The following is a 21887-nucleotide window of genomic DNA, read 5'->3' as shown; positions in this document are numbered from 1 at the left end:
GACTGACAATTTAATTAAAGTGATGAGTTGAAGGAGGATCAAAAAAATAGATAGGGAATTGAAGATTGTAGAAGTTGTGAAAGGAAAACCTAGAACATAGGGTACAGGCACTAAAGGCACAACTGCCAATCTGATTCACTTGGGAGTATGCTGGGGTAGCAATGACAACTAAATAGTGCAGTCACCAGTAAGTGAGAGTGTCAAGACACTGATGGACAACTTTCAGACATTTATTTACAGATGAAAATTGGAGTTAGAAAAATATAGAGAGCTTGCGGCCGTGCATGATTTCTGTATACAAAGAACAACTGTTCCAGTTAAGGTGAGCAGCAATAGCAGTACTTATGTAGGAACAAAGAAATAAGCATGAGCATGGCTACAGCTGTACAAATGGCAGGAGAATAACTTCTAAGTGTTCAGACCTCCACTGCAGAAATAGAACAAAGTCAGGCAACCAGCAAATATAGATAGCAACAATTATGGTAGATGGCTGGAAGAACAATCAGAACACTTAACCCCTTCACCTCTGCTTTGATCTCTAATTGTGGTACTGTATTCCAGAATCTCTCATTCCACCTATAAGATACTCCTTAAAAATCTATTTTTGACCAACTGTTTAGTCACATGCCTGCATGTCACATTCAGTGTCTCAGTCTCAAATTTTATGAACTGCCGTGGGACATTTTACTATATTAAAGCCACTATATGAATGGAAGGTTTTGTTGGAATTTACATTTTAGTCATGAAAAGTGCAACCAAGGCCTTTCAGATGTTTGTTTTTAAGGGTGAGCTGATAACAAACAGAAAAAGTACTAATAAAATTGTACGGTGGTACAGCACATCGAATAAGCAAGCAATCATGTCAGAGTTTGCAAGTTTACCCTTGTGGTTCCCATATGGCAGATGTGTCTCTTTTCCTATATTTTGTAGGCACAGGGGAAGCATAAAGACACTGTAGCCAGCTATATTCTGACTGACAGTTAAAAACAGTTATTAAGTAGCAGCAGAAATCAAAGTGTGCATTTGTTCCCATAAGGGGAAGAAACTACAGCACAGATGTAAACAAGCATGTGAATGAATTTAATTTTACACAGGTTTTCAGCATAGGACACTGTAATCAAGGTTAAAGAATTGATATTAATAACAAGGATCCTTTTTTTTATGAGCAACATATGGTACAATAAAGTCTGTCGCTTTATACCACTAAGCTTCCAATTGCTGTTGTTCATTTTATTAGCAGAAGAGAAGCAATTGATTTAAGGTAAAACATTCAGTGGTGCAAGATAGCAGCTGCTTCTAAGGAACCGTCATTATCATTTTCTAAATATTGCAGATGAGATTTTCAAGTACGAAAGCAATGCATTATCACGAGAAAGAATATTCAACTTTCACAGAGTTTAGCTCCAAACAATATTGACATGTTGAATATGAAATTCATTACCAACTGCGATCAAAGTGGCATAATTTATCAATTCATTCATTTGCTTTCAGTAAAATGTTTCATAGAAGTGGGAATATGCTGAACCATGTGAGATATAACTGGCTGGAAATTCTTTTCCTCCATTATTTTTATGCATTACCAAGTTTATCTTTATCACATGAAATTTCTTGTATGCTATTTAGCTTGCTACTGTAAAACAGGATAGTTTTGTTGTTAGCAACAACTTTACATTTTGAAGTTCAAGAATGAGCAGGAGAAGTTTTAATTTTAACTTAGCATTACAGCAGTCATCACTTTTTGTGCAGTAACATCTTATAAAATCATTACATTTTACAGACTAATATTTATTAGGCACTGAAAGAACAATATCTACAGTAAGACATAGTTGTTATTTATGTAAGTTATTATTACGACGGAGAGTATCCTGTTTTACAGTAATTTTTTCCCCTTGACAGAGAACATGCAGCATTGATTTATACCAGGCAGAGTCATCTTTCTACAATATGCACTATAATTGGATTTAAATCAATACATTTTTCTCAACTTGCTCTAATAGTCTCCTGGATGATCTTGCTAGAAGCAACTCCTTCTCATGGACCAGGCTATCGAGGAGCTCCTTCTGTCTATAGTTGTCATACACTTTCAGGAACGCCAGAATGGTAATTGCCATCCAAGCAGCCCATCCAGCCCATAAGCCAAACTGCAGATGAAATTCCCAAATATTAGACAAAGAGAAAAATGACTAACTTATACATGCCGTCCTTTTCACTTTGGAACATAACCTGCACAATGTCTATTTCACAGTAAGTTAAATTCTGCAATTCAGAAAGGATCTGGTTAATGTGACAGCAAGGGAGAATTTGACTGGTACTATCCTAAATTAATTAAAAATGTCATTTTGAGAAAACTCAAGATCTTTGGATGCTGGAAATCTGAAATAAAAACAGAAAGCACTGGAGCAACTCAGCAGGTCTGGTAACATTGGTGGAGGGAAAGCAGAACTCAAAACATTAACTCTGCTTTCTCTCCACAGGTCTGCCAGATCTGTTGAGGTCTGTCAGCAATTTCTGTTTTTGCATCATTTTGAGTAAACAGATTGTATTCACACAATAGAAACATTTATGCAGATCAAAAGCTTTTTTAATTCATGTATAAATGCATTTTTTAATAAATATACATTTCTGACATCATATAAATAATCTGGCTGCTAACCCAATGGACAATGTCTTAATTGTTGATTTGTAAATCAGATGGGTCTGACTGCACCTCTTAGGAGTTGTTATTTTTGTCAAGAAACTTTGTTCAGAAATGTCTAATTCTGACTTTGGGTGTTGGCATTAACCAACGCAATAGCTGAAAACTGAATGCAGTATTTATTAGATGATCTGATCTGACCTATTTGATACAATGACGAAGTCAAAATTAAACCCAGCCGACATAAATTTAACTTTAATGATTTAGTCTGATAAAAAGTCCTTTGAAGATGTTCCTGCAGTGTTATTTCACCTCAGGGGCAGCACAGAAAGCAGGAAATTTGCTGCATTTCTGAGGGAAAATCCCTGGCTGAGTTATTTGAGAAATTTCCAAACCATACATTTTTTTAAAAATGTGGTTGTGGGCTCACAGTAACAGATTTCAATATATTCCATAACTGGATTCAATAATATCAAGGTACTCACAAAACTGTATGTTTCTTTTGTGAATGGTTCAGTTCAAGATATTTGACTTGAATGTTCCTGTCCCTAAGGGATGGGAGTAGAGGCATGGAAGCTTATGGAACAGAGACACACGTTGAAACGGTTTCCCATTGCAATCCATCCAATCAGAAGGTTTCCCATGGAGGTGTACAGCCAATTTGCATAAAGAGCCTCTTCCAGGCCACTTTACATGTCCACCTATCATTTAGCTAAGGTTGTGGGCATCAGACAGAGGGACTGGACGTACCATGCTCCAGTCCCAATGATCCCCACAGAGGTTTTTTTCCTCCTAACCATAAAGTCTTCTGTCCTAGTCTCTTAAGTTTTTAATGTTACATACCAATTTGAGGGGACCTCCATTTTAATTGAGCCAGCAGCATCAGAAGCTTGCCTATTTGGTCCAAAGATGTGCAAGTTAGGTGGATTGGTCATGGTCAAATTGCCCTGTAATGCCCAGCGATATGCAGTCTAGGTGGATTGGCCATGGTAAATGTGGGGTTACAGGGAACGGATGGGGTTCTGGGATTCTCTTAGTGGTCAGGGCAGATTCGATGGACCAAAAGGCCTTTTCCATGTAGGGATTCTATGTTTCTACTGTCTTTTGCAATGGTCTTGCAGGTAACTAAATGTAAGGTTCCTACAATAAAATCTTCACATAGGTTCCACTGTCAGCAAGTGTGAGTTCATGACCTGCCTCTGATTTTAAGGCTTCTACAAAAACAAATTGTCCAGACAGTTTGCAATTGACATATGTTATAATCTCTCCTTCTTCATTACTTATCTCCCCTCACTGGTAAGAATGGAAGAAAGTATATAAAGCAATGCTTGAACTCGATATAAGCGTTTGAAATTTATGAAGAGGTAGGCAACATATGACCTTGACTCAGATCATTTGTAATGTCTTTCCTTGTAAAAGGAAAGTTGAACCTAAGCATCTGTCTGGTTTTACTGCATTACCCACTTTGAACATAAAATCTAAATGATGGTAGTTTAGTAGCAATAGCTCATATTATTATCAGCCACCTGGCTATTGAGTTAAATAGTTGCTCACTATGAATTAGCCATTAGTTAAGAAACAGGCAATGGCTGGTACACTACTTTCTAGCCCAAGTCCTTCTGTCCATCCAGCTGTCTAATACGTCACTGATTTGATAATCTTTAGTCTGCTTTTAAATTCTAAATCAATTTAATTTTCATCAACAGAAAGACCTTGACTTTAAAATGAGCAGGTTTTTCCTTAATTAAAAAGTGACTGACCATCTGTATAAATGATTATAAATTGCAATTTATTATATTTAAATAGGTAACGGTTGTCATTGTCATGAGTTCTTCCATGGAAAAGCAAGCCAACTAATGACAAGAGGACTTTACCTTCAGTTGCCATCCTACTTTTCAGGTGGCCTTCTTTACAAATAAAGTTTGGTGTTTTGTGGACCATATTGAGGATCGCATAGTATGTTAATTTAATATTTTTGATAAAGAACCCCACTGTGGCAGATGGTAAAATCTGAATTCAATAAAAATCTGGTTTAATGGCAACCATGTAACCACAGTCAATTGCTGTAAGGACCCATCTGGTTCACTAATGTACTTTAGAAAAGGAAAATCAGCCTTACCCAGTCTGACCTACATTTGACTCCAGACCCACAGCAACGTGGCTGACACTTAACTGCCCTCTGCACAATTAGCAATGGGCAATAAATGCTGACTTAGCCAGCAATGCCCACATTTCTAAAAAAAGTCACTTTACAGAATGCCTACAGTGTGGAAGTAGGCCATTTGGCCCATCAAGTCCACACTGCCCATCCAAAGAACATCCCAACTCCCCACCCTATCCTGTCCCTGTATTTCCCATGGTTAATCCACCAACCCTGCAAACTATGGGTAATTTAGCAGGCAAATCTACCTGACCTGCACATCTTTGGACTGTCAGAGGAAACCAGAGCAAACCCATGCAGACATGGGGAGAATGTGCAAACTCCACACAGACAGTCACACGAGGCTGGAATCAAACCGGGGTCCTTGGCGCTGTGAGGCAACAGTGCTAACCATTGAGCCTCCATGCTGCCCCCAATACTTTCCCTGACAAAGTACTGAAGTTTTTGACAAAATATGAATCTAAACCTTTGGGCATTGCAAACCAAAAGCAAATGTAGTTTGTTCTGCTCTAACATGTGTTTCGTTCAATGTGAATTTGCTATAATTGACAAATTGGGGACACTGTTTGTACAGCGCGAACTTTTAAAGCCTGTTTATAATACAATTCTGGCCCCATTAGTTAAAGTGGTGCTGCTATTACATTATTTTCTTATTACACGGAGTTGCACGAGAATGGAACTAACGCATTATAGCAGAACCAACTGCGTTGGTTTGTGAAAAGTGGTACACAATTGTGAATTTGTTAGGATAAATGCAGAAGTGAAGTGGAATACTAAAATGGATACAAATAAAGGTTATGGAGTTGGAAGCTGACCTTTTGACTCAAATTAGAGGTGAAGCTTGAGAATGGTATAACTTAAAGTGAAACAATGGCTGGGGAGAGGGATGCATGGTTAACTGGCAATAGTGCAGCAAAAGCTATGGGTGTTAACAATATTATGGCTATCATACAAAACACTTATGTATCACAACAGGCTGCAGCCTGGACAAGGCTATTCCAGTTCAGGAATACTGGCATCTATTCAACAATGCGCATCACTGCTCTCCTACAAAAAGCAGGACAAATCCGATCTGGTCAGCCAGCCTCACCAATCTACTCTCAATCATCAACAACGTAATGAATGGTGAAGTGAAACCGCTACCAAGCAGCATCTACACAACAATAACCTGCCCAATAATCCTCAGTTTGGTTCTAGGTTAGAAGCACCTAGCTTCAGACCTCTTAACAACCTTGGTTTGAGCATGAAAAAAAACTGCTGTGATCTAAAGGTAATCGTGACTGCCCCGACATGAAGGAGCCCTGGAAATTTGAAGTCAGTTGGATCAGGAGGAAAACTTTCTATTAGTTTTGCTTATCAAGCACAAAGCAAAGTTCTTGCGCCATTGAGGACCAAACATCTCAACCTGAGGCAGGTAACACTGCAGACAGAACAAGTGTAGGCCATTTGAATGCTCAAGCCTGTTCTCCCTTCACTATGATCAACATGACTGATCATCAAGCCATATAACAAAACTTCACACTCCCTCATATCCCTTGAGCCCTTCAGCCATATGAGCTATATCTAGCTCCTTCTTGAAAACACAATGTTTTGGCCTTAATTCCACAGGTTCACCACTCTCTGGGTGATGAAATTTCTCCTCATCACAGTCTTAAAAGGTTTACTTCTTATCCTTAAAATCTGACAAAGAAAACAAAATTGCTGGCAAAGTTCAGCAGGTCTAGCAGCATCTGTGGAGAGAAACCAGAATTAACATTCTGGGTCCAGTGACCATTCCTCAGAATATGAGTTTAAAATATGATCCTTAGTTAAAGACTCCCCTACAATTGAGAACATTCTTTCTACATCTAACCTGTCTAATCCTGTTAGCATGTTATAGGTTTTTATGAAAGTCATCCTTGTTCTTGTACTCGAGTCCTCTCACTGTGAAGACCAATATAAATTTGCCTTCTTTACTCTCTGTTGCACCTGCACACTTATTTTCAGCGACTGATGGACGAGGACACCCAGGTCTCATTGACCACTCCCCCTCTCAATTTTCAGCTGTTCAAATAATAATCTGCCTCCCTATTTTTGAATAATTTATTTTACTATTTTTAATGCCTTAAGATAGTGTCCTTGGCCAAAACACCTCCAGCTGTATTATCAATGACCATCCCTCAATAATGTTATCAGAAGTGGGGATGTTTGCTCGATATTCATTAATATTTCTCACTTCTAAATGCAGCACAACCTACAGACATCCAGATTTGAGCTGAAAAGTAACATTTGTACAACACAAGAACATGTCCAACAAGACAGACTCTAACCATTTTTCCTTGATCTTCAATGGCATTAATATAATCAAATTCCAACTGTTTTAGGAGTTATCATTGACTTGAAATCTAATTTCTTTTGTTTATACATAGGATGTGGGCATTGCTGGCAAGGCAACATGGCATTATTAAGTGTTCAACCTTAATTATCCTCAATGACTTGCTGAGTTTTTCGTGATTAAGGTTCAATCACATTGTTGTGGATCTAGATCCACATGTAGAAGGATGACGATAGTTTCATTATCACCATTACTTAGACAAGCTTTAAATTCCAGATTTTATTCATGGAACTTAAATTCCACCAACTGCTATAGTGAGATTTGAACCTGGGTCTTATGGGAGTCTCAGTAACAGGAGCTGTGCCAAGATTTGTGGCAGAATAAGTCAATGTCATGAGAATCTCGTGACATCTTCTATATTTTTCACCTTGGGGCATAAAGGTGCACGGTGGGCATTATTTAGGTGTACTGCCAAGGTTTGTGGAACAGGCAGGATGGTGTAGGTGTGGTTAGTCTTCACATGGAAAGGAGAGGGGATAGATTGGTGAAGAAATGAGATGTAAAGAGGGGGGTGAACCTGGTGGCCTTGCAAGGCTCAAAGCTGATGGTGTCCACTGCGAGCTGTGTTCCCTACCCTCACTTTCCATTCTCTTGAAGCATTAGAAAATGGCAAGGACAAGGACCAGCATAGACACAGTGAACTACAGTTCGATGGAGAAAAGCATGGGATTGATTTGCTGGATGCTACAAATACAGGAAGTAGCCACTTGCAAAGCTCAACTATATTTAATTTGCAATCATTTCAATGCCCATTTGCTATGCATTCAATTTGAAGAAATTGAGGGGTTAGATGCTGGTCAAAGGCAATTTACAACATGCCACTGCTGCTTGCAAATTGAACTTGGGTACCTCAATAATGTTGAAGTTAGCAGTAATGACATTACAAAAGGCCAATATTGACTGAAGGGGAACCATTATTCTTGTAACTTCCAAGTGTCCTGTGTGAATCACACAATATAATTTGTCACGTGTGTGTAATATGGTCTGTACTAAGTTCAGTAAGTAGTTGAACATTTGATCTGAGTCTGGGGTAGGAAAGATGTTGGAGCTGAAAATGTGTTGCTGGAAAAGTGCAGCAGATCAGGCAGCATCCAAGGAACAGGAAATTCGACGTTTCGGGCATAAGCCCTTCATCATTCCTGGTGAATTTCCTGTTCCTTGGATGCTGCCTGACCTACTGCGCTTTTCCAGCAATACATTTTCAGCTCTGATACTCCAGCATCTGCAGACTTCACTTTCTCCTAGGAAAGATGTTGAACCACTGCAGGAAATCCATTCTCCATGACACTCAGCCAGCACAGCACCTTCATCAAGTTGTTGCACAAACTGAGCTTGGGTGGGGAAGTCCAGAACTTGAGGGCATAGGCTTAGGGTGATAGGGGAAAGATATAAAAGAGATCTAAGGGGCAACCTTTTTCACGCAGAGGATGGTGCATGTATGGAATGGGCCGCCAGAGGATGTGGTGTAGGCTGGTACAATTGCAACATTTAAAAGGCATTTGGACGGGTATATGAATAGGAAGGGTTTGGAGGGATGTGGGCCAGGTGCAGGCAGGTGAGACTAGATTGGGTTGGAATATCTGATCGGCATGGACGAGTTGGACCGAAAGGTCTGTTTCCATGCTGTACATCTCTATGACTCTATGAATGTAAGATGGATGAAGAAATCATGTCCCACATTATGGGGGTGTAGCATGTCTCACTGTCCAGTGTGGCATGCTCAGTCCTCATTTGTTAGGTATACCAATGATGACTGATCTGAGATGTAAAAAAACTGTCACTTCTTAGCTTCCCATTAAGTCATTTCCATTAAGTGTCCAGGGCCCTGCCACTGATGGCATGTTGGTCCCTGAAGATATGGATCTCTGCTTGGATCTGCCTGGGAGGGCTGGCCCTCCAGTATAGTCCTGACAGAATATGCCACATCATCCCTGTGTGCTGTGCTTTGAATATCTGGAGCAGGGAATGAGTCAATGTATTAGATGCTAAGAAATTGAGGGAATAGGAGTAATCCTTCAAGGAGAAGGACGGGGATGGGGGTGGGGGGTGGGGTGGCGGGAGGAAGGATTGTCATTGGTCATGACAGATCAGCTATATCTGGCACTACGGACAAAACCTCACTTGTCATAGATGAGTACAACAATTTATTGTGGACTGTAAAATAGTAATGATGCTGAAATCTGGCTAGCATTGTGGGGAAAGGCAATTGTATTTGCTTTTGTTTTCTGAAAACAAAGGCTTATGTTTCATTTTGTCCATCCATGTGATGTCCCTGTACTGGACAATGATGAACTGTGAGAAAGTGAGGACTGCAGATACTGGAAATCAGAATCAAAAGGTGTGGTGCTGGAAAAGGACAGCTGGTAAGACAGCATCCTAGAGTTGACGATTTGAGCATAAGCTCTTCACCAGCAATGTAGAAGGTGAAGAGCTTTTGCTCAAAATGTCGACTCTCCTGCTCCTCAGATGTTACCTGACCAGTTATGCTATTCCAGCACCACACCTTTTGACAATGATGAGCTGTGGGCCTGCAGTGAGAAATGGGGTCGGAGTAGCACTGACTTAGAGGATGTTCAGATGGGATGCAGTGATGGACAGGTAAAGTACGGCTGAATGGTTAAGCAGTGACTAGATTGTGCGAATGAAGTTGTATGTGTGAGGGTGTGCCAGCTTTGCCAGCCATGTGCCGTGCGCAACTTGGCTTATGGCTGTAGTGCCATGAGACTGCCAGTGAGGGATAAGTCTGGATTGATAAGATGTGTTTGAGGGCAGAGCAGCCTTTCAAAAGTGGCACGAGTGCAAGGGGTACCTATGTTTGGGAAGATATCTGCTGAATAGTGAGCTGTTGTAGGAATAATATGTGGTCAAGTGGGGCTGGAATCAGACTGATGGGGTAGGGAGCTAATACATTGAGTTTGGTACGATGCAAAAAAAAAATCACCAGAAATGCCAGCAAAAAATTTCCAAATAATTTCAAAGCAACTTGGACTTAGCCAATAAAGCATAACAGTCAGCTGATCATGACTAAAAGTCATTTCAAAGCAAAGAAATTCTGCAGTGAATAATTCACTTCCAGCACTTGTCCAACATTTACAAAGTATAAATCAAGAGTGCAATGGAATACCTCTAACAGTTCTTGAGAAGCTTGGCAGCATCCAGAACAAAACAGTTCACTTGGTTAGCATACCATTCAGCAGGGCAGACATAACCTTCCTCCAACATGCAAGATGAACTGTAGCAACTCACTAATGCTGCTTTGACAATATCTCCTACCTCAGCTTCTGCACAGGGAAAATAATGGTGGTAGAAGCATTGTAACACCGCCATCTACAGCTTCTCTTCCAGGTTACATACCATTTGAAGTAGGAAATGTAATCACATTCATTTGTTATCATCAAGTCAAAACCCTGGAATGCTCTCCCTAATGTGACTGAAGCTGTAACTGGATCCCATAATCTGTCATAGTTCAAGAAGGAGGCTCACCAACACCAGTTCAAGGGCAAAGAGGGTTAGATGAAAAATGCTAACATGGGGTCAATGATAACCACTTCTTTAGATCAAGAATTAACATGAATCTATGGGAAGGGTGCGTATTATATGCAGGGTCTAAAGCCATCTGTTTTAGTTTACTAAATATTTAGTTGGACTAAGTAACAAATAACAGTATGGCAATACAGAAGTGGTAAAGAGGTATAGAAACCTACACGTGGAACCTGATCCTATGTTTCCAGGAGATATTGCCCAACAGCAGAATGTAGATACATAACAGGCAAGAGCTCAGGATAGATCCTTGGGAAAACTCTATATGTAAAAAGAACAGAGGTTGCAAAAAAAAATTGCTTGAAATACTTCAGCTAGAATTGCATGGTAACAGCAAAAGAAGAGATATAGAAGGTGGATGATATGGTCGACTGCAATAAGGTTGTGAAGGACAAGGATTGATAGTACACCACAGGCAGTCACCAAAGAAGCCACAATCTATTCTCAGGACTTCTCCTCACTGTCTGTAACTGAAGTCACCATTTCCCAAAACATGACAGACTTTACTAAGTGCAAATATATTCAACTGATATTCTACAAACAAAGTATTGTAACAGCCACTCACTGGCCTTCTTGTACACGAGTTTATAAATCATATGCTGAAGGCATCTCAAAACTTATCATGATACCAACATGAAGTGGACTTCAGGTCAACTTTTCACCTGTCTTTACTATTCATAGATTAATCCTATTAGATCAAATAATTCAAAAGCTTCTAACTAGCGTAATATGGCAGTTTGGATTTTAATTCTTGTGTGTGGTGAATAGAGAAGGGACTATTCTCAGCCCCACAAATTGCATCCTTTTAAAATGGTTGCCCAAACTTATTATTTTTGATCTGGGGCTACAGTCTGGATTGGAAGCCAGTGCCATATCTCAGCCAGAGAACTGTTCTACCTATCTGAATGAGCATATTACCTCACTATAGGGTATCTTACTTTTCCCAAATGTATCCCGGGATTGGTGCCAAAAGGATACCATGCACCTCTGCGCTATCCAAACAGGCCCACAGGGTTCAGATCCCCTTTTACCTGGTCCAACCTACAGACATCAGGATTCAAACACATATCTCACCAAAATCACACAGGATTGGAGCCAACTGGCCATTTCAATGGGAATATAGGAAGTGCCATGTGCAGGGATAGAACTTGCCATTTCTGAGCATTCCTACCATTTTTGGCTATGACAGTAGGACAGAGAGACTCGCCACCCAGGAAAACTTTCTAGGCCAACAGGAATTAATGCCTTTAATGTCATATAACCTTCAAAGGTGCTTCACTGAAGCATTATTAAACAAAAAGTCAAAACTGACCCAATTCACAGAAAATGTCAGACGTTATGGTCTAGGCAGCTGAAGGCATGGTCACTATGCTGAAAATCGAAAGTGCAACTGGCCAGAATTGGAGGAAGACAGATAACCCTAAGGGATGTGGGATGGAATGAGGTAAAAATTATAGAGATTCCTGAGGGTTTGGCAGGTTTTGAAAACCAGGACGGACATGGGTAAACAGCTGTGAACCCTTTGTAAGGAATGACAAGGCAAATAAGTCTTAATATCGAATCACAAATTAGCAACTTGCCTCAGTTAAACCACGGAATCAAACTGAAATACCCCTCAAGGAAATACTACCTTCCGTCTGCTGATAAATCTGTTGTAATATTTCTGTCATATACCATCTACATAATTTGACTGAGAACCCTCAACTCCTCTGTTCTCCTGATGACAGTGTGAATCACACTGCGACTGGAAAGCTGCCATCTCCATTGCAAGTTCAAAAAGCTTAATGCAACAGGTTTGCTTTCCAAGTAGAAATGTTGATTAGGTACTGGATTCAATATTAACTTGAAAAACAATTCAGTAAAACAGAGGTTGGCAGGTAATGTAGTAGACAAAAGCAGGAGTAGGCACATCAAGCCTCCTCCACTATTAGATCTGACTATCACTTGAATCAATTCTGAGTGGCTTTACACGGAAACAAAAATAAAACTGTCAGTTCTGAAGAAGAGCCAATGGACTCAAAACATTAATTCTGCTTTTCTCCACAGATACTGTCAGGCATGCTGAATTTTTTTTCCAGCAATTTCTGATTTTGCTAAAGAATTTTAAATGCAAGGTTTCAACATATGTCAGGTGGAAAGTTGACTTGCATCCTCCACAGCATTCATAATCATTTTGTCATAAATCAAAGACTAACTGGTCATCCTGCCTGTTCTTTGTTCACAGAACCATAGTTTAAACTTTGTCTGAAGATTTGTTTCCTCATCTCACTGCCAATTTTAACTTTGTGTTAAATTAAAAATATTGGCAACATTTTCCAAGTCAATTGAAAATAAAATCTGCCACAGTTAAAACTTGGTGGCTATTTGATGAAGAGCCCATTCTGTGCTTCTGGTATAATCTGATTTTATCCCCAGATCACTGATGAACACTCCCAAGTTGAAACTCTGAAACTGCCTCTCAAACATGAGCGCAGCACGTCGACTGTGGTTCAAGAAGCCAGGATACCACAACCTTCTCAAGGCTACTATTGATGGGTAATAAATGCTGGCCAATTACCATATCCCATGAATGAATTTAAAAACAAGGTGCTATCTAGATCAGGTTACTAAACTAAACTGATTATATCTGCTCATCAGCCATGTGTACCAGGTTCAGTCTGTTAACTCTCAGTTCATGACAGGTGCACAGAGAGGAGCTTTAATGGAATATGTTCCTGTATCTCCATATTATCCTAGAAATGACGTGCACCATCTGTCTGCAGAGCAAGTTGTCAATATTCGTAGCCTCTTATAAAATGAAGTAAGGTAGATACAAGGGAATGCATTCCAACTGCAGGTGTTAAATGGTGGTGACTGCAGGGATGCTAACTTCAGGATTTTAAAATTACTGTATCTGGAATTATAATCCTATGACTTAATCTTTTTTGAAACATTTAGAGTCACAGAGATGTATAACATGGAACAGACACTTTGGTCCAACTTATCTATGCTGACCAGATATTCTAAATAAATCTTGTTCCATTTGCCAGCATTTGGTCCATATCCCTCTAAATCCTCCCTATTCATATCCCCATCCAGCTATCATTTAAATGTTGGAATTTTATCAGCTGCCACCACTTCCTCTGGCAGCTCATACCATACATGCACCACCCTCTGCGTGAAAATGTTGCCTCTTGGGTCCCTTTTACATTTTGCCCCTCTCGCTTTATATCTGTGCTCTCGTGTTTTGGTCTCTCCCACTCTGAGGAAAAGACCTTGTCTATTCTATGCCCCTCATGATTTTATAAACCTCTTTAAGGCCACCCCACGGCCTCTGTCACTCCAGGTAAAATAGCCCCAATCTATAGAGTCTCTCTCTGTAGCTCAAACCCTCCAACTCTAATCTTTTCTGAACCCTTTCAAGTTTCACAACATCTTTCCTATAGCAGGGAGACATGAATTGCACACAGTATTCCAAAAATGGCCTTACCAATGTCCTGCACAGCCACAACATGACCTCCCAACTCCTATACTCAATGCTCTGACCAATAAAGGCAAGCATACTAAACGCCTTCTTCACTATCCTATATATCTGCGACTCAACTTTCAAGGAGCTATGTACCTGCACTCCAAGGTTTCTTTGTTCAGTAACACTCCCCAGGACCTTACCATTAAGTTTATAAGTCTACCCTGATTTGTCTTTCCAAAATGCAACAGCTCACATTTATCCAAATTAAACTCCATCTGCCACTCATTGGCCCATTGACCCATCTGATTACATAGTTTAAAGTTTAAACTAATGGTTCAAATTTTCCAATTTATCCATTAGTACTGTTTTAGGTTGATGCTGCAGTCTAGAGAAAGTGATGACTGCAGATGCTGGAGATCAGAATCGAGAGTGTGGCGCTGGAAAAGCACAGCCGGTCAGGCAGCATCCAAGGTGCAGTAGAATCGACGTTTCGGGCATAAGCCCTTCATCAGGAATGAGGCTTGTGGGTCAGGGCTGAGAGATAAATGGGAGGGGTGTGGGGCTGGGGGGAGGTGGGTGGGAAGTCGATAGGTGGATGAAGGTGAGGGAGAAGGTGATAGGGCAGAGGGGGCAGAGATGGATGGGCCCGGAGGGCAGTGCCGAGTTGGAGGCTTGGGACTGGGATTGTGTTGGGGAATGGGAAATGAAGAAGCTGTTAAAATTCACATTTATCCCATGTGGTTGCAGGGTCCCAAGGCGGGATATGGGTGTTCCTCCTCCAGGCGTTGAGTGGTAATAGTTTGGCGGTGGAGGACACCCAGGGCCTGCATGGCCTTGGTGGACTGGGAGGGGGAATTGAAGTGCTCAGCCACGGGGCAGTGCAGTTGGTGGGTGCAGGTGTCCCAGAGATGTTCTCTGAAACGAAAGAAAGTGTCCTGTCTCCCCGATGTAGAGGAGACCACACCAGGTGCAGCTGATGCAATAGATAACATTGGTAGAGGTGCAGGTGACTTTCTGACGGATGTGGAAAGATCCCTTGGGGCCCTGGACAGAGGTGAGGGGAGTAGTGTGGGCACAGGTTTGCACTTCCTGCAGTGGCAGGGAAAGTTACCGGAGTGGGTGTCAGCTGATGGGGGGTGTTGACCTGACAAGGGAATCACAGAGGGAATATCTTTTTGGAACGCTGATAGGGGTGGGGAGGGAAATTTATCTGTGGTGGTAGGGTCCGTTTAGAGGTAGTGGAAGTGGCAGAGGATGATGTGTTGTATGCAGAGGTTGGTGGGGTGAAAGGTGAGGACTAGGGGTTCTGTCCTCCGCCTCCATCGCATCTGTTCCCAGGATGACCAATTCCACTTCAGAAAGTTCCAGGTGGCCTCCTTCTTCCACGATCGCAACTTCCCTTCCCACATGGTTGAAGATGTCCTCCAGCGCATCTCCTCCACTTCACGCACCACGGGCCTTGAACCCCAACCCTCCTAACGCAGCAAGGACAGTACCCCCTTGTTCTCACCTTTCACCCCAACAACTTCCACATACAACACATCATCCTTCACCACTTCTGCCACCCCCAAACCAACCCCACCACCAGAGACATATTTCCCTCCCCACCCCTATCAGTGTTCCGAAAAGACCATTCCCTTTGCAAATCTCTCGACAGGTCCATGCACCCCACCACCCCCACCCCCCCTCCCCCACACCTCCTGGCACTTTTCCCTGCTACCACAGGAAGTGCAAAACCTGCACCCACACTACTCCCCTCACCTCCGTCCCACGCCCCAAGGGATCGTTCCACGTCCGTCAGAAACTCACCTGCACCTCTACCAATGTTATCTACTGCATCCTGATGAAGGGCTTTTGCCTGAAATGTCGATTTTCATGCTCCTTGGATGCTGCCTGACCCTGCTGTGCTTTTCCAGCACCACTCTAATCTAGACTCAGCACCCAGTGTGGTCTCCTCTACATCGTGGAGACAGGACGCTTTCTTTCGGATCATTTCAGAGAACGTCTTTGGGACACCCGCACCCACCAACCCCACCGCCCTGTGGCTCAACACTTCAACTCCCCCCAACTCTGTCAAGGACATGCAGGTTCTGGGCCTCCTCCACCACCAAACCTTACCACCCGCCGCCTAGAGGAGGAACGCCTCATATTCTGCCTTGAGACCTTGCAACCACACGGGATAAATGTGGATTTCAACAGCTTCCTCATTTCCCCTTCACCAACATTATCCCAGTCCCAAGCTTCCAACTTGGCACCACCCTCCAGACCTGTCCATCATTCCCCCTCTGACCTATCATCTTCTCCCTCACCTTCATCCACCTATCGCTTTCCCAGCTACCTCCACCCAACCATACCCGTCTCCCATTTGTCTCTCAGCCCCAACCCACAAGCCTCATTCCTGATAAAGGGCTTATGTCTGAAATGTCGATTCTCCTGCTCCTCAGATGCTGCCTGACCTGTTGTGCTTTTCCAGCACCACACTCTTGACTCTGATGCTGCAGTCCATAAATTAAACTTTCCAAAGGCTTACCTGGATAATTGCAAACTGGTCGTAGAAGGACGAGTTATCCAAATGGAGTTCCAGATCAATATCTTGCAATTCTTCACAACTGTAGACAAAACAATTAGGAAGTTCAACCAAGGTCATGCACTGTTACATGTTAGAAAGCCTGTTTTGGAAATGCTTTTATTTGTTTTATTTTCATTTGGCAAGAACATTAACGAATTAATTGTTAATAGTAAATAGTTAATAAATTTCATAATGAACTCATCTATTTTTTTCTACTTACTTTTACTTGTTGGTTGACTCGAGAAAGCACAGAGCATAGAAGAAGAGAAATTCCTAAAATCACATACCTGTTAGGCATCCTTCCATTCTCAGTGATCGCTTCACACCACATATTGAAGCCAACAGTAACCAGAGTACTTGCCACGAAGATAAGGAAGACTACAAATGTGCTGACCAGCAGATTCAGGAACGTTGCAAAGAAAGTGCTGCAATCAATATGTGGGGTGGACAGAAGGGATTGAAAAGGAAGCACATCAGGAAGACAGCAAAGGTAGTGACATGTCTGATAAACATTCTGTTAAAATGGGAACCTTAGAATGCTGCACTGATGATAGCTCTATTTAAAGTGACAGTAAGACAACTCATGCTGATTAGCTCCATTCTAAAATAAAACACAAACCTTTATTCAGCGGGATAACGATTTTTAAATGTAGTCGCACTGGAAGTTAGATTATATTGCAATTTACTGTCATATTTAGAAGATTACAAATATGTTGTTGTCTAGCATTAGGAATAGCTTTAACCTGTAAATGAAGGGAAGTCCAAGGACCAAGGCTAGCCATAGCATACTGGCCTCTCAATCAGAAGGTTGTGGGTTCTAATCCAGAGTATGGTTCATCACAGAAATCAAGACTGGCACTCCTAGTGTAGGACTGAATGAGTGCTATAGGGGTGTGGACTCTGGGATGTAGGAGTTAATGTCCTCTTTGATAGATGCAAAATATCCAAATGCCACTATTTTTCAAAGGCCTTTGACAAGGCGCCACACAGGCTGCTAAATATGATAAGACATCATCGTGTTAGTGGCAAGATACTGGCATGGATAGAAGATTGGTAAAAGGCAGAGAATCGGATAAAGGAGTCTTTTTTCAGGATTGCAGCCAGTGACTAGTGGAATTCTGCAAACTACAACTATTCAGGTTATACATTAATGATCTAGACAAAGTAACATGAAAGGTGATAGCCTGGTGGCATTATCATGAGACGATTAACCCAGAAACCCAAGTCATGTTCTGGAGACCATGCCATAGCAGATGATGAAATGTGAATTCAATAAATGTCTAGAACTAGGAGTCTAATGCTGATTATGAATCCATTGTCGATTGTCAGGAAGAACCCATCTGGTCCACTCACCTCCTTTAAAGAAGGAAGCTGCTGCCCTTACCTAGTCTGATCTACACGTAATTCCAGACCAACAATGTCACTGACTCTTAACTGCCCTATGGGCAATTCAGGATGGGCAATAAATGATGGCCTGGCTAATGACAGCCACATCCCATGAAGGAATAAACAAAAATTGAGGGCATTGTTGCTAAGTTTGCAGATGATACAAAGTTAGGTGGAGGGACAGAAAGTAGACAGGCTGCTGAAGGATTTAGCAAAAGTGAGGACTGCAGATGCTGGAGATTAGAGTGGTGCTGGAAAGGCACAGCCGTACAGGCAGCATCTGAGAAGCAGAAGAATCGATGTTTTGGTCAGGAGTGAATGAAAATTCCTGATGAAGAGCTTCTCATTCCTGATGAAGGGCTCCTGCCCGAAACGTCAGTTTTCCTGCTCCTCAGATGCTGCCTGACCTGCTGTGCATTTCCTGCAGAAGGATTGAAACTGGCTAGGGGATAGGGGAAAGAAGTGGCAGATGGAATACAAAGTGGGAAAGTGTGAGGTTATGCTCTTTGGTCGTAGGAATAGAGACGAACTTTCTAAACAGGGGAAGGCTTTGAAAATCTGAAGTACAAAGGGAATTAGGAGTCAGATTAACATGCAGGTTCAACTGGCAGTTAGTAAGGAAATGAAATGTCAGTATTCATTTCAAGAGAGTTGGAAAACAAGAGCAGAGATGTACTGCTGAGGCTGCCTAATGCTATTGTCTGACCACATTTTGAAGATTGTGAGTATTTTTGGGTCCATACCAAAAGAAGGAAGTGCTGGCATTGGAGGAGGTCCAGAGGAGGTTTACAAAAATGATCGTTGGGATGAATGGCTTGTCATATGAGGAGTCATTCAGGACTCTGCATTTGTACTCAATAAAATTTAGAAGGATGACGGGGTATCTGATTGAAACTTAGAGCATACTGAGAGGTTTGGATAGAGTGGATGTGGAAAAGATATTTCCACTAGTATGACAGACTAAAGCCCAAAAGCACAGCCTCAGAGTGAAGGGGGTGACTCTTTAGAACTGAGATGAGGAGGAATTTCTTCAATCATAGGGTGATGAATCTGTGGAACTCATTCCCATAGAAAGCTGTTCAGGCCAAATCACTGAGTGTATGTAAGACAGAGATCGATAGGTTCTTGATAGTAAGGGGATCAAGGATTACAAGGAGAAGGAAGGAGAACAGGGCTGAGAAACATATGAGCCACGGATGAAAAGTGGAGCAGATTCAATAGGCCAAATAATCTAATTCTGCTCCAACACTTCATGGTCTCATGGTTTCTTGAATGTTTCGACATAGCAGTAGATACCTGAGATATTGAATAAAAACGGCTTTGGGGTTCTGTAGTTTAAAGTTTCAATTGATAAGGAGTGCAGTGCAAAGGGTTTAGTGAGTAAGAGATGGTAGCTAAAGATCCAGTGGGGAAAGGGTATTGTGGGAATGGGAGTCTATGAGAATTGGAGACAGTGGGAAAGGTTACAGTGGATGAGGAATTCAGATGGAATGTGCTACAGTGGGAAATATTTCAGTCGGTAAGCTGTTTGGGTAAGGATTCAATGAATCGGGTACAATGGCAAGGGGATCAGTGGGAAAGGTTCTTTATGTAATGGGTACTGTGGGTAAGAACTACCTTAAGTAATTCATCTTGTGGGTAAGATGTAAACATGATTACAGTGAGTATTGTGTTCAGGGATTTTGGAACCCAGCAGCTATGGAATTTTGTGCACATGGAGCTCAGTGCATAAGAATATTTGGGAAAAGGAAGTTCAGTACATAAGGGATTCAATGGGCAAGGGTCTGGGTGGCTACAGGGTTCAGAGGGAATGTGGTTCAGTGGGAAGAGTTAATTATGTTAGGGGCACAATAGTGAAAAGTTTGATTGGTAAGAGGTGCTCTGGCTATCCAGTTCTGTGGATGAAGGATTGAGTTATTAAGGGTTCATTGGATATGGGATTCAGTGTGTACTTTCACTGGGTAAGGTCATAACAAATTGGAGCAGAAGTAGGCCATTCTGTCATTTGAAACTACTCCACCATTAAACATGCAGAGGGTGGTATGCGTATGGAATGAGCTACCAGAGGAAGTCACGAAGGCTAGTACAATTGCAACATTTAAAATTCATCCGGATGGATATATGAATAGAAGGGTTTGGAGGGATATGGGCCGGGTGCTGGCAGGTGGGACTAGATTGGGTCAGGATAGTTGGACCGAAGGGTCTGTTTCCATGCTGTACATCTCTAACTATGACTGACGATGACCTCACCACCCTCAATGCCATTTTGTAAGGGCTTAGGGTTCAGTCAGCAAGAGATGGAATGGGTACCAGGTTGGATGGATAAATGGGATTTAGGGCTCTATGAAGATTGATGGGTATGTACTAAGTTTAAAGTTAAGTGGGTTTGCGATTCAGTGAGTATGAGGTTCAATAGGAATACGGTGGAATTGGCATATAGTGGAAATATGGTGGATTTGGGAATATGGTGGAGTTAGGATACAGAGGAAATGGGTTTAAATGGGAATAGGATGGAATTGGGGGACAGTGGATATGGGTTTCACTGGGAAGAGGGTGGAATTGGGGCACATAGGTTCTGGGTTTGATGGGAAGAGGGTGGAATCGAAGTACAGAGGATTTGGGTTTCAGTAACTATGATGTTCCGTGGAAATCCCCCCCACCCCCCACTCCAAAACCGCGACTTACTCATCATGTCCTTTGCAAAGGTAGAAGAGCAGCCTCCAAGCCTGGATTGCCGACAGGAGAAGGCTGAAGAGTCCGATGAAGGTGGTGAACTGACAGGCGGATTCCGGGCCCCATTCCTCAACCATGAAACGCTGCTTCTCCACAGTGATGTTCTCATTCTGCCACATCCCGCAGGTGAAGAGCAGGCATTTCCCCTGGAAATCACTGCTGTTCTCAGACAGCGGCACCACGGCGATGAAGCCAAAGAGAAACGCCAGAAAATACAGGATGCACTGAGCGAATAAAAAATTATTCATCCCCATTTCTCACACTGAAGCAGGATCCAGAGCTCCTGGTCCACGCCTGCGCCGATCGATCCGCTGACGTCCAGTCGTTTTAAGGCTCAGGAGGTGGGGGGTGTGGGGGGGAAGGAGGGTGATGGGATCCTGGAGACATCATCCTTTAACCCGAGTGGTCCATACTTCACTCTCTCCTCACTCAACTACCACTTCCCATTTCCCCAATATTAACTTGTAACTTCCGACTTCCTTCAATGTGAACAATAATATGACCTAAATCAGTTCTGCATTTATTGGTGCTTAAGTCCCAAATCCTCATTCTGGAGTCATAATGGTTTGGTATTAGATTGTTTAATCCTGTGAGCTTGGAAATAGGGGATGCAGGTGGATGCTTTTTTTTTGTTATCTATTAGCTTGCAGAATATACCCAATGTTGTTTACAAAAGCAAAGCACACTAAACTAAAAATACTCCAAAATATCTTAGTCACACATGAACCATTTTACTTGGAGTTGCCAAAAATCAGACTCGAATAGGAGATCAGCCTGTTCCACCTCAACGTCTAGTGGTTGATCAGATGACTTTGTGTTCCCTGAGCTAGCTAATTCTGCTGTTAAGTAAGAGTTTTATACATATACACACACACTCATTTTCCTGACAAAGACGTTGTGCATTTATAATCTTGACAGTATCCAGTCTCCAGCAAACAATCAATTTGGCAACTGGCAAACATCACAAATGTGTCATTTTCCATATTGGTTTGATCAATGAACCCATTAAGGCTTGCTTGTGTCTCCTTGAAAAGAGGATTT

The 21887-nt window shown here is 41.9% G+C and overlaps 1 protein-coding gene across 1 annotated transcript; it reads right to left on the bottom strand.

Annotated features, from left to right (window-relative positions):
* Positions 1-1961: 1961 nt before the first annotated feature.
* Positions 1962-21100, bottom strand: LOC132817929 (transmembrane protein 179-like). Its single transcript, XM_060828472.1, has 4 exons — positions 20799-21100; positions 17015-17152; positions 16689-16767; positions 1962-2141 (listed from the first exon to the last, which is right to left on the bottom strand). The coding sequence occupies exons 1-4, from the start codon at positions 21098-21100 to the stop codon at positions 1962-1964; spliced, it is 699 nt and encodes a 232-aa protein (XP_060684455.1).
* Positions 21101-21887: the final 787 nt, after the last annotated feature.

This window comes from Hemiscyllium ocellatum, chromosome 8, assembly GCF_020745735.1.
Source record: "Hemiscyllium ocellatum isolate sHemOce1 chromosome 8, sHemOce1.pat.X.cur, whole genome shotgun sequence".
Classification (NCBI taxonomy): Eukaryota; Metazoa; Chordata; class Chondrichthyes; order Orectolobiformes; family Hemiscylliidae; genus Hemiscyllium; species Hemiscyllium ocellatum.
The sequence above is the reverse complement of the archived record's forward strand: the minus strand, read 5'-3'. Positions and strand labels throughout refer to the sequence as shown.

Excerpts from the sequence above, each read along its gene's own strand:
- LOC132817929 (XM_060828472.1), bottom strand. The coding sequence starts at position 21,100 with ATGGGGATGAATAATTTTTTATTCGCTCAGTGCATCCTGTATTTTCTG. Across the intron at positions 16,768-17,014 it reads AATGGAAGGATGCCTAACAG|TTGTGAAGAATTGCAAGATA; the intron begins GTATGTGATTTT and ends TTTTGTCTACAG. Across the intron at positions 2,142-16,688 it reads ACCAGTTTGCAATTATCCAG|TTTGGCTTATGGGCTGGATG; the intron begins GTAAGCCTTTGG and ends TTTCATCTGCAG.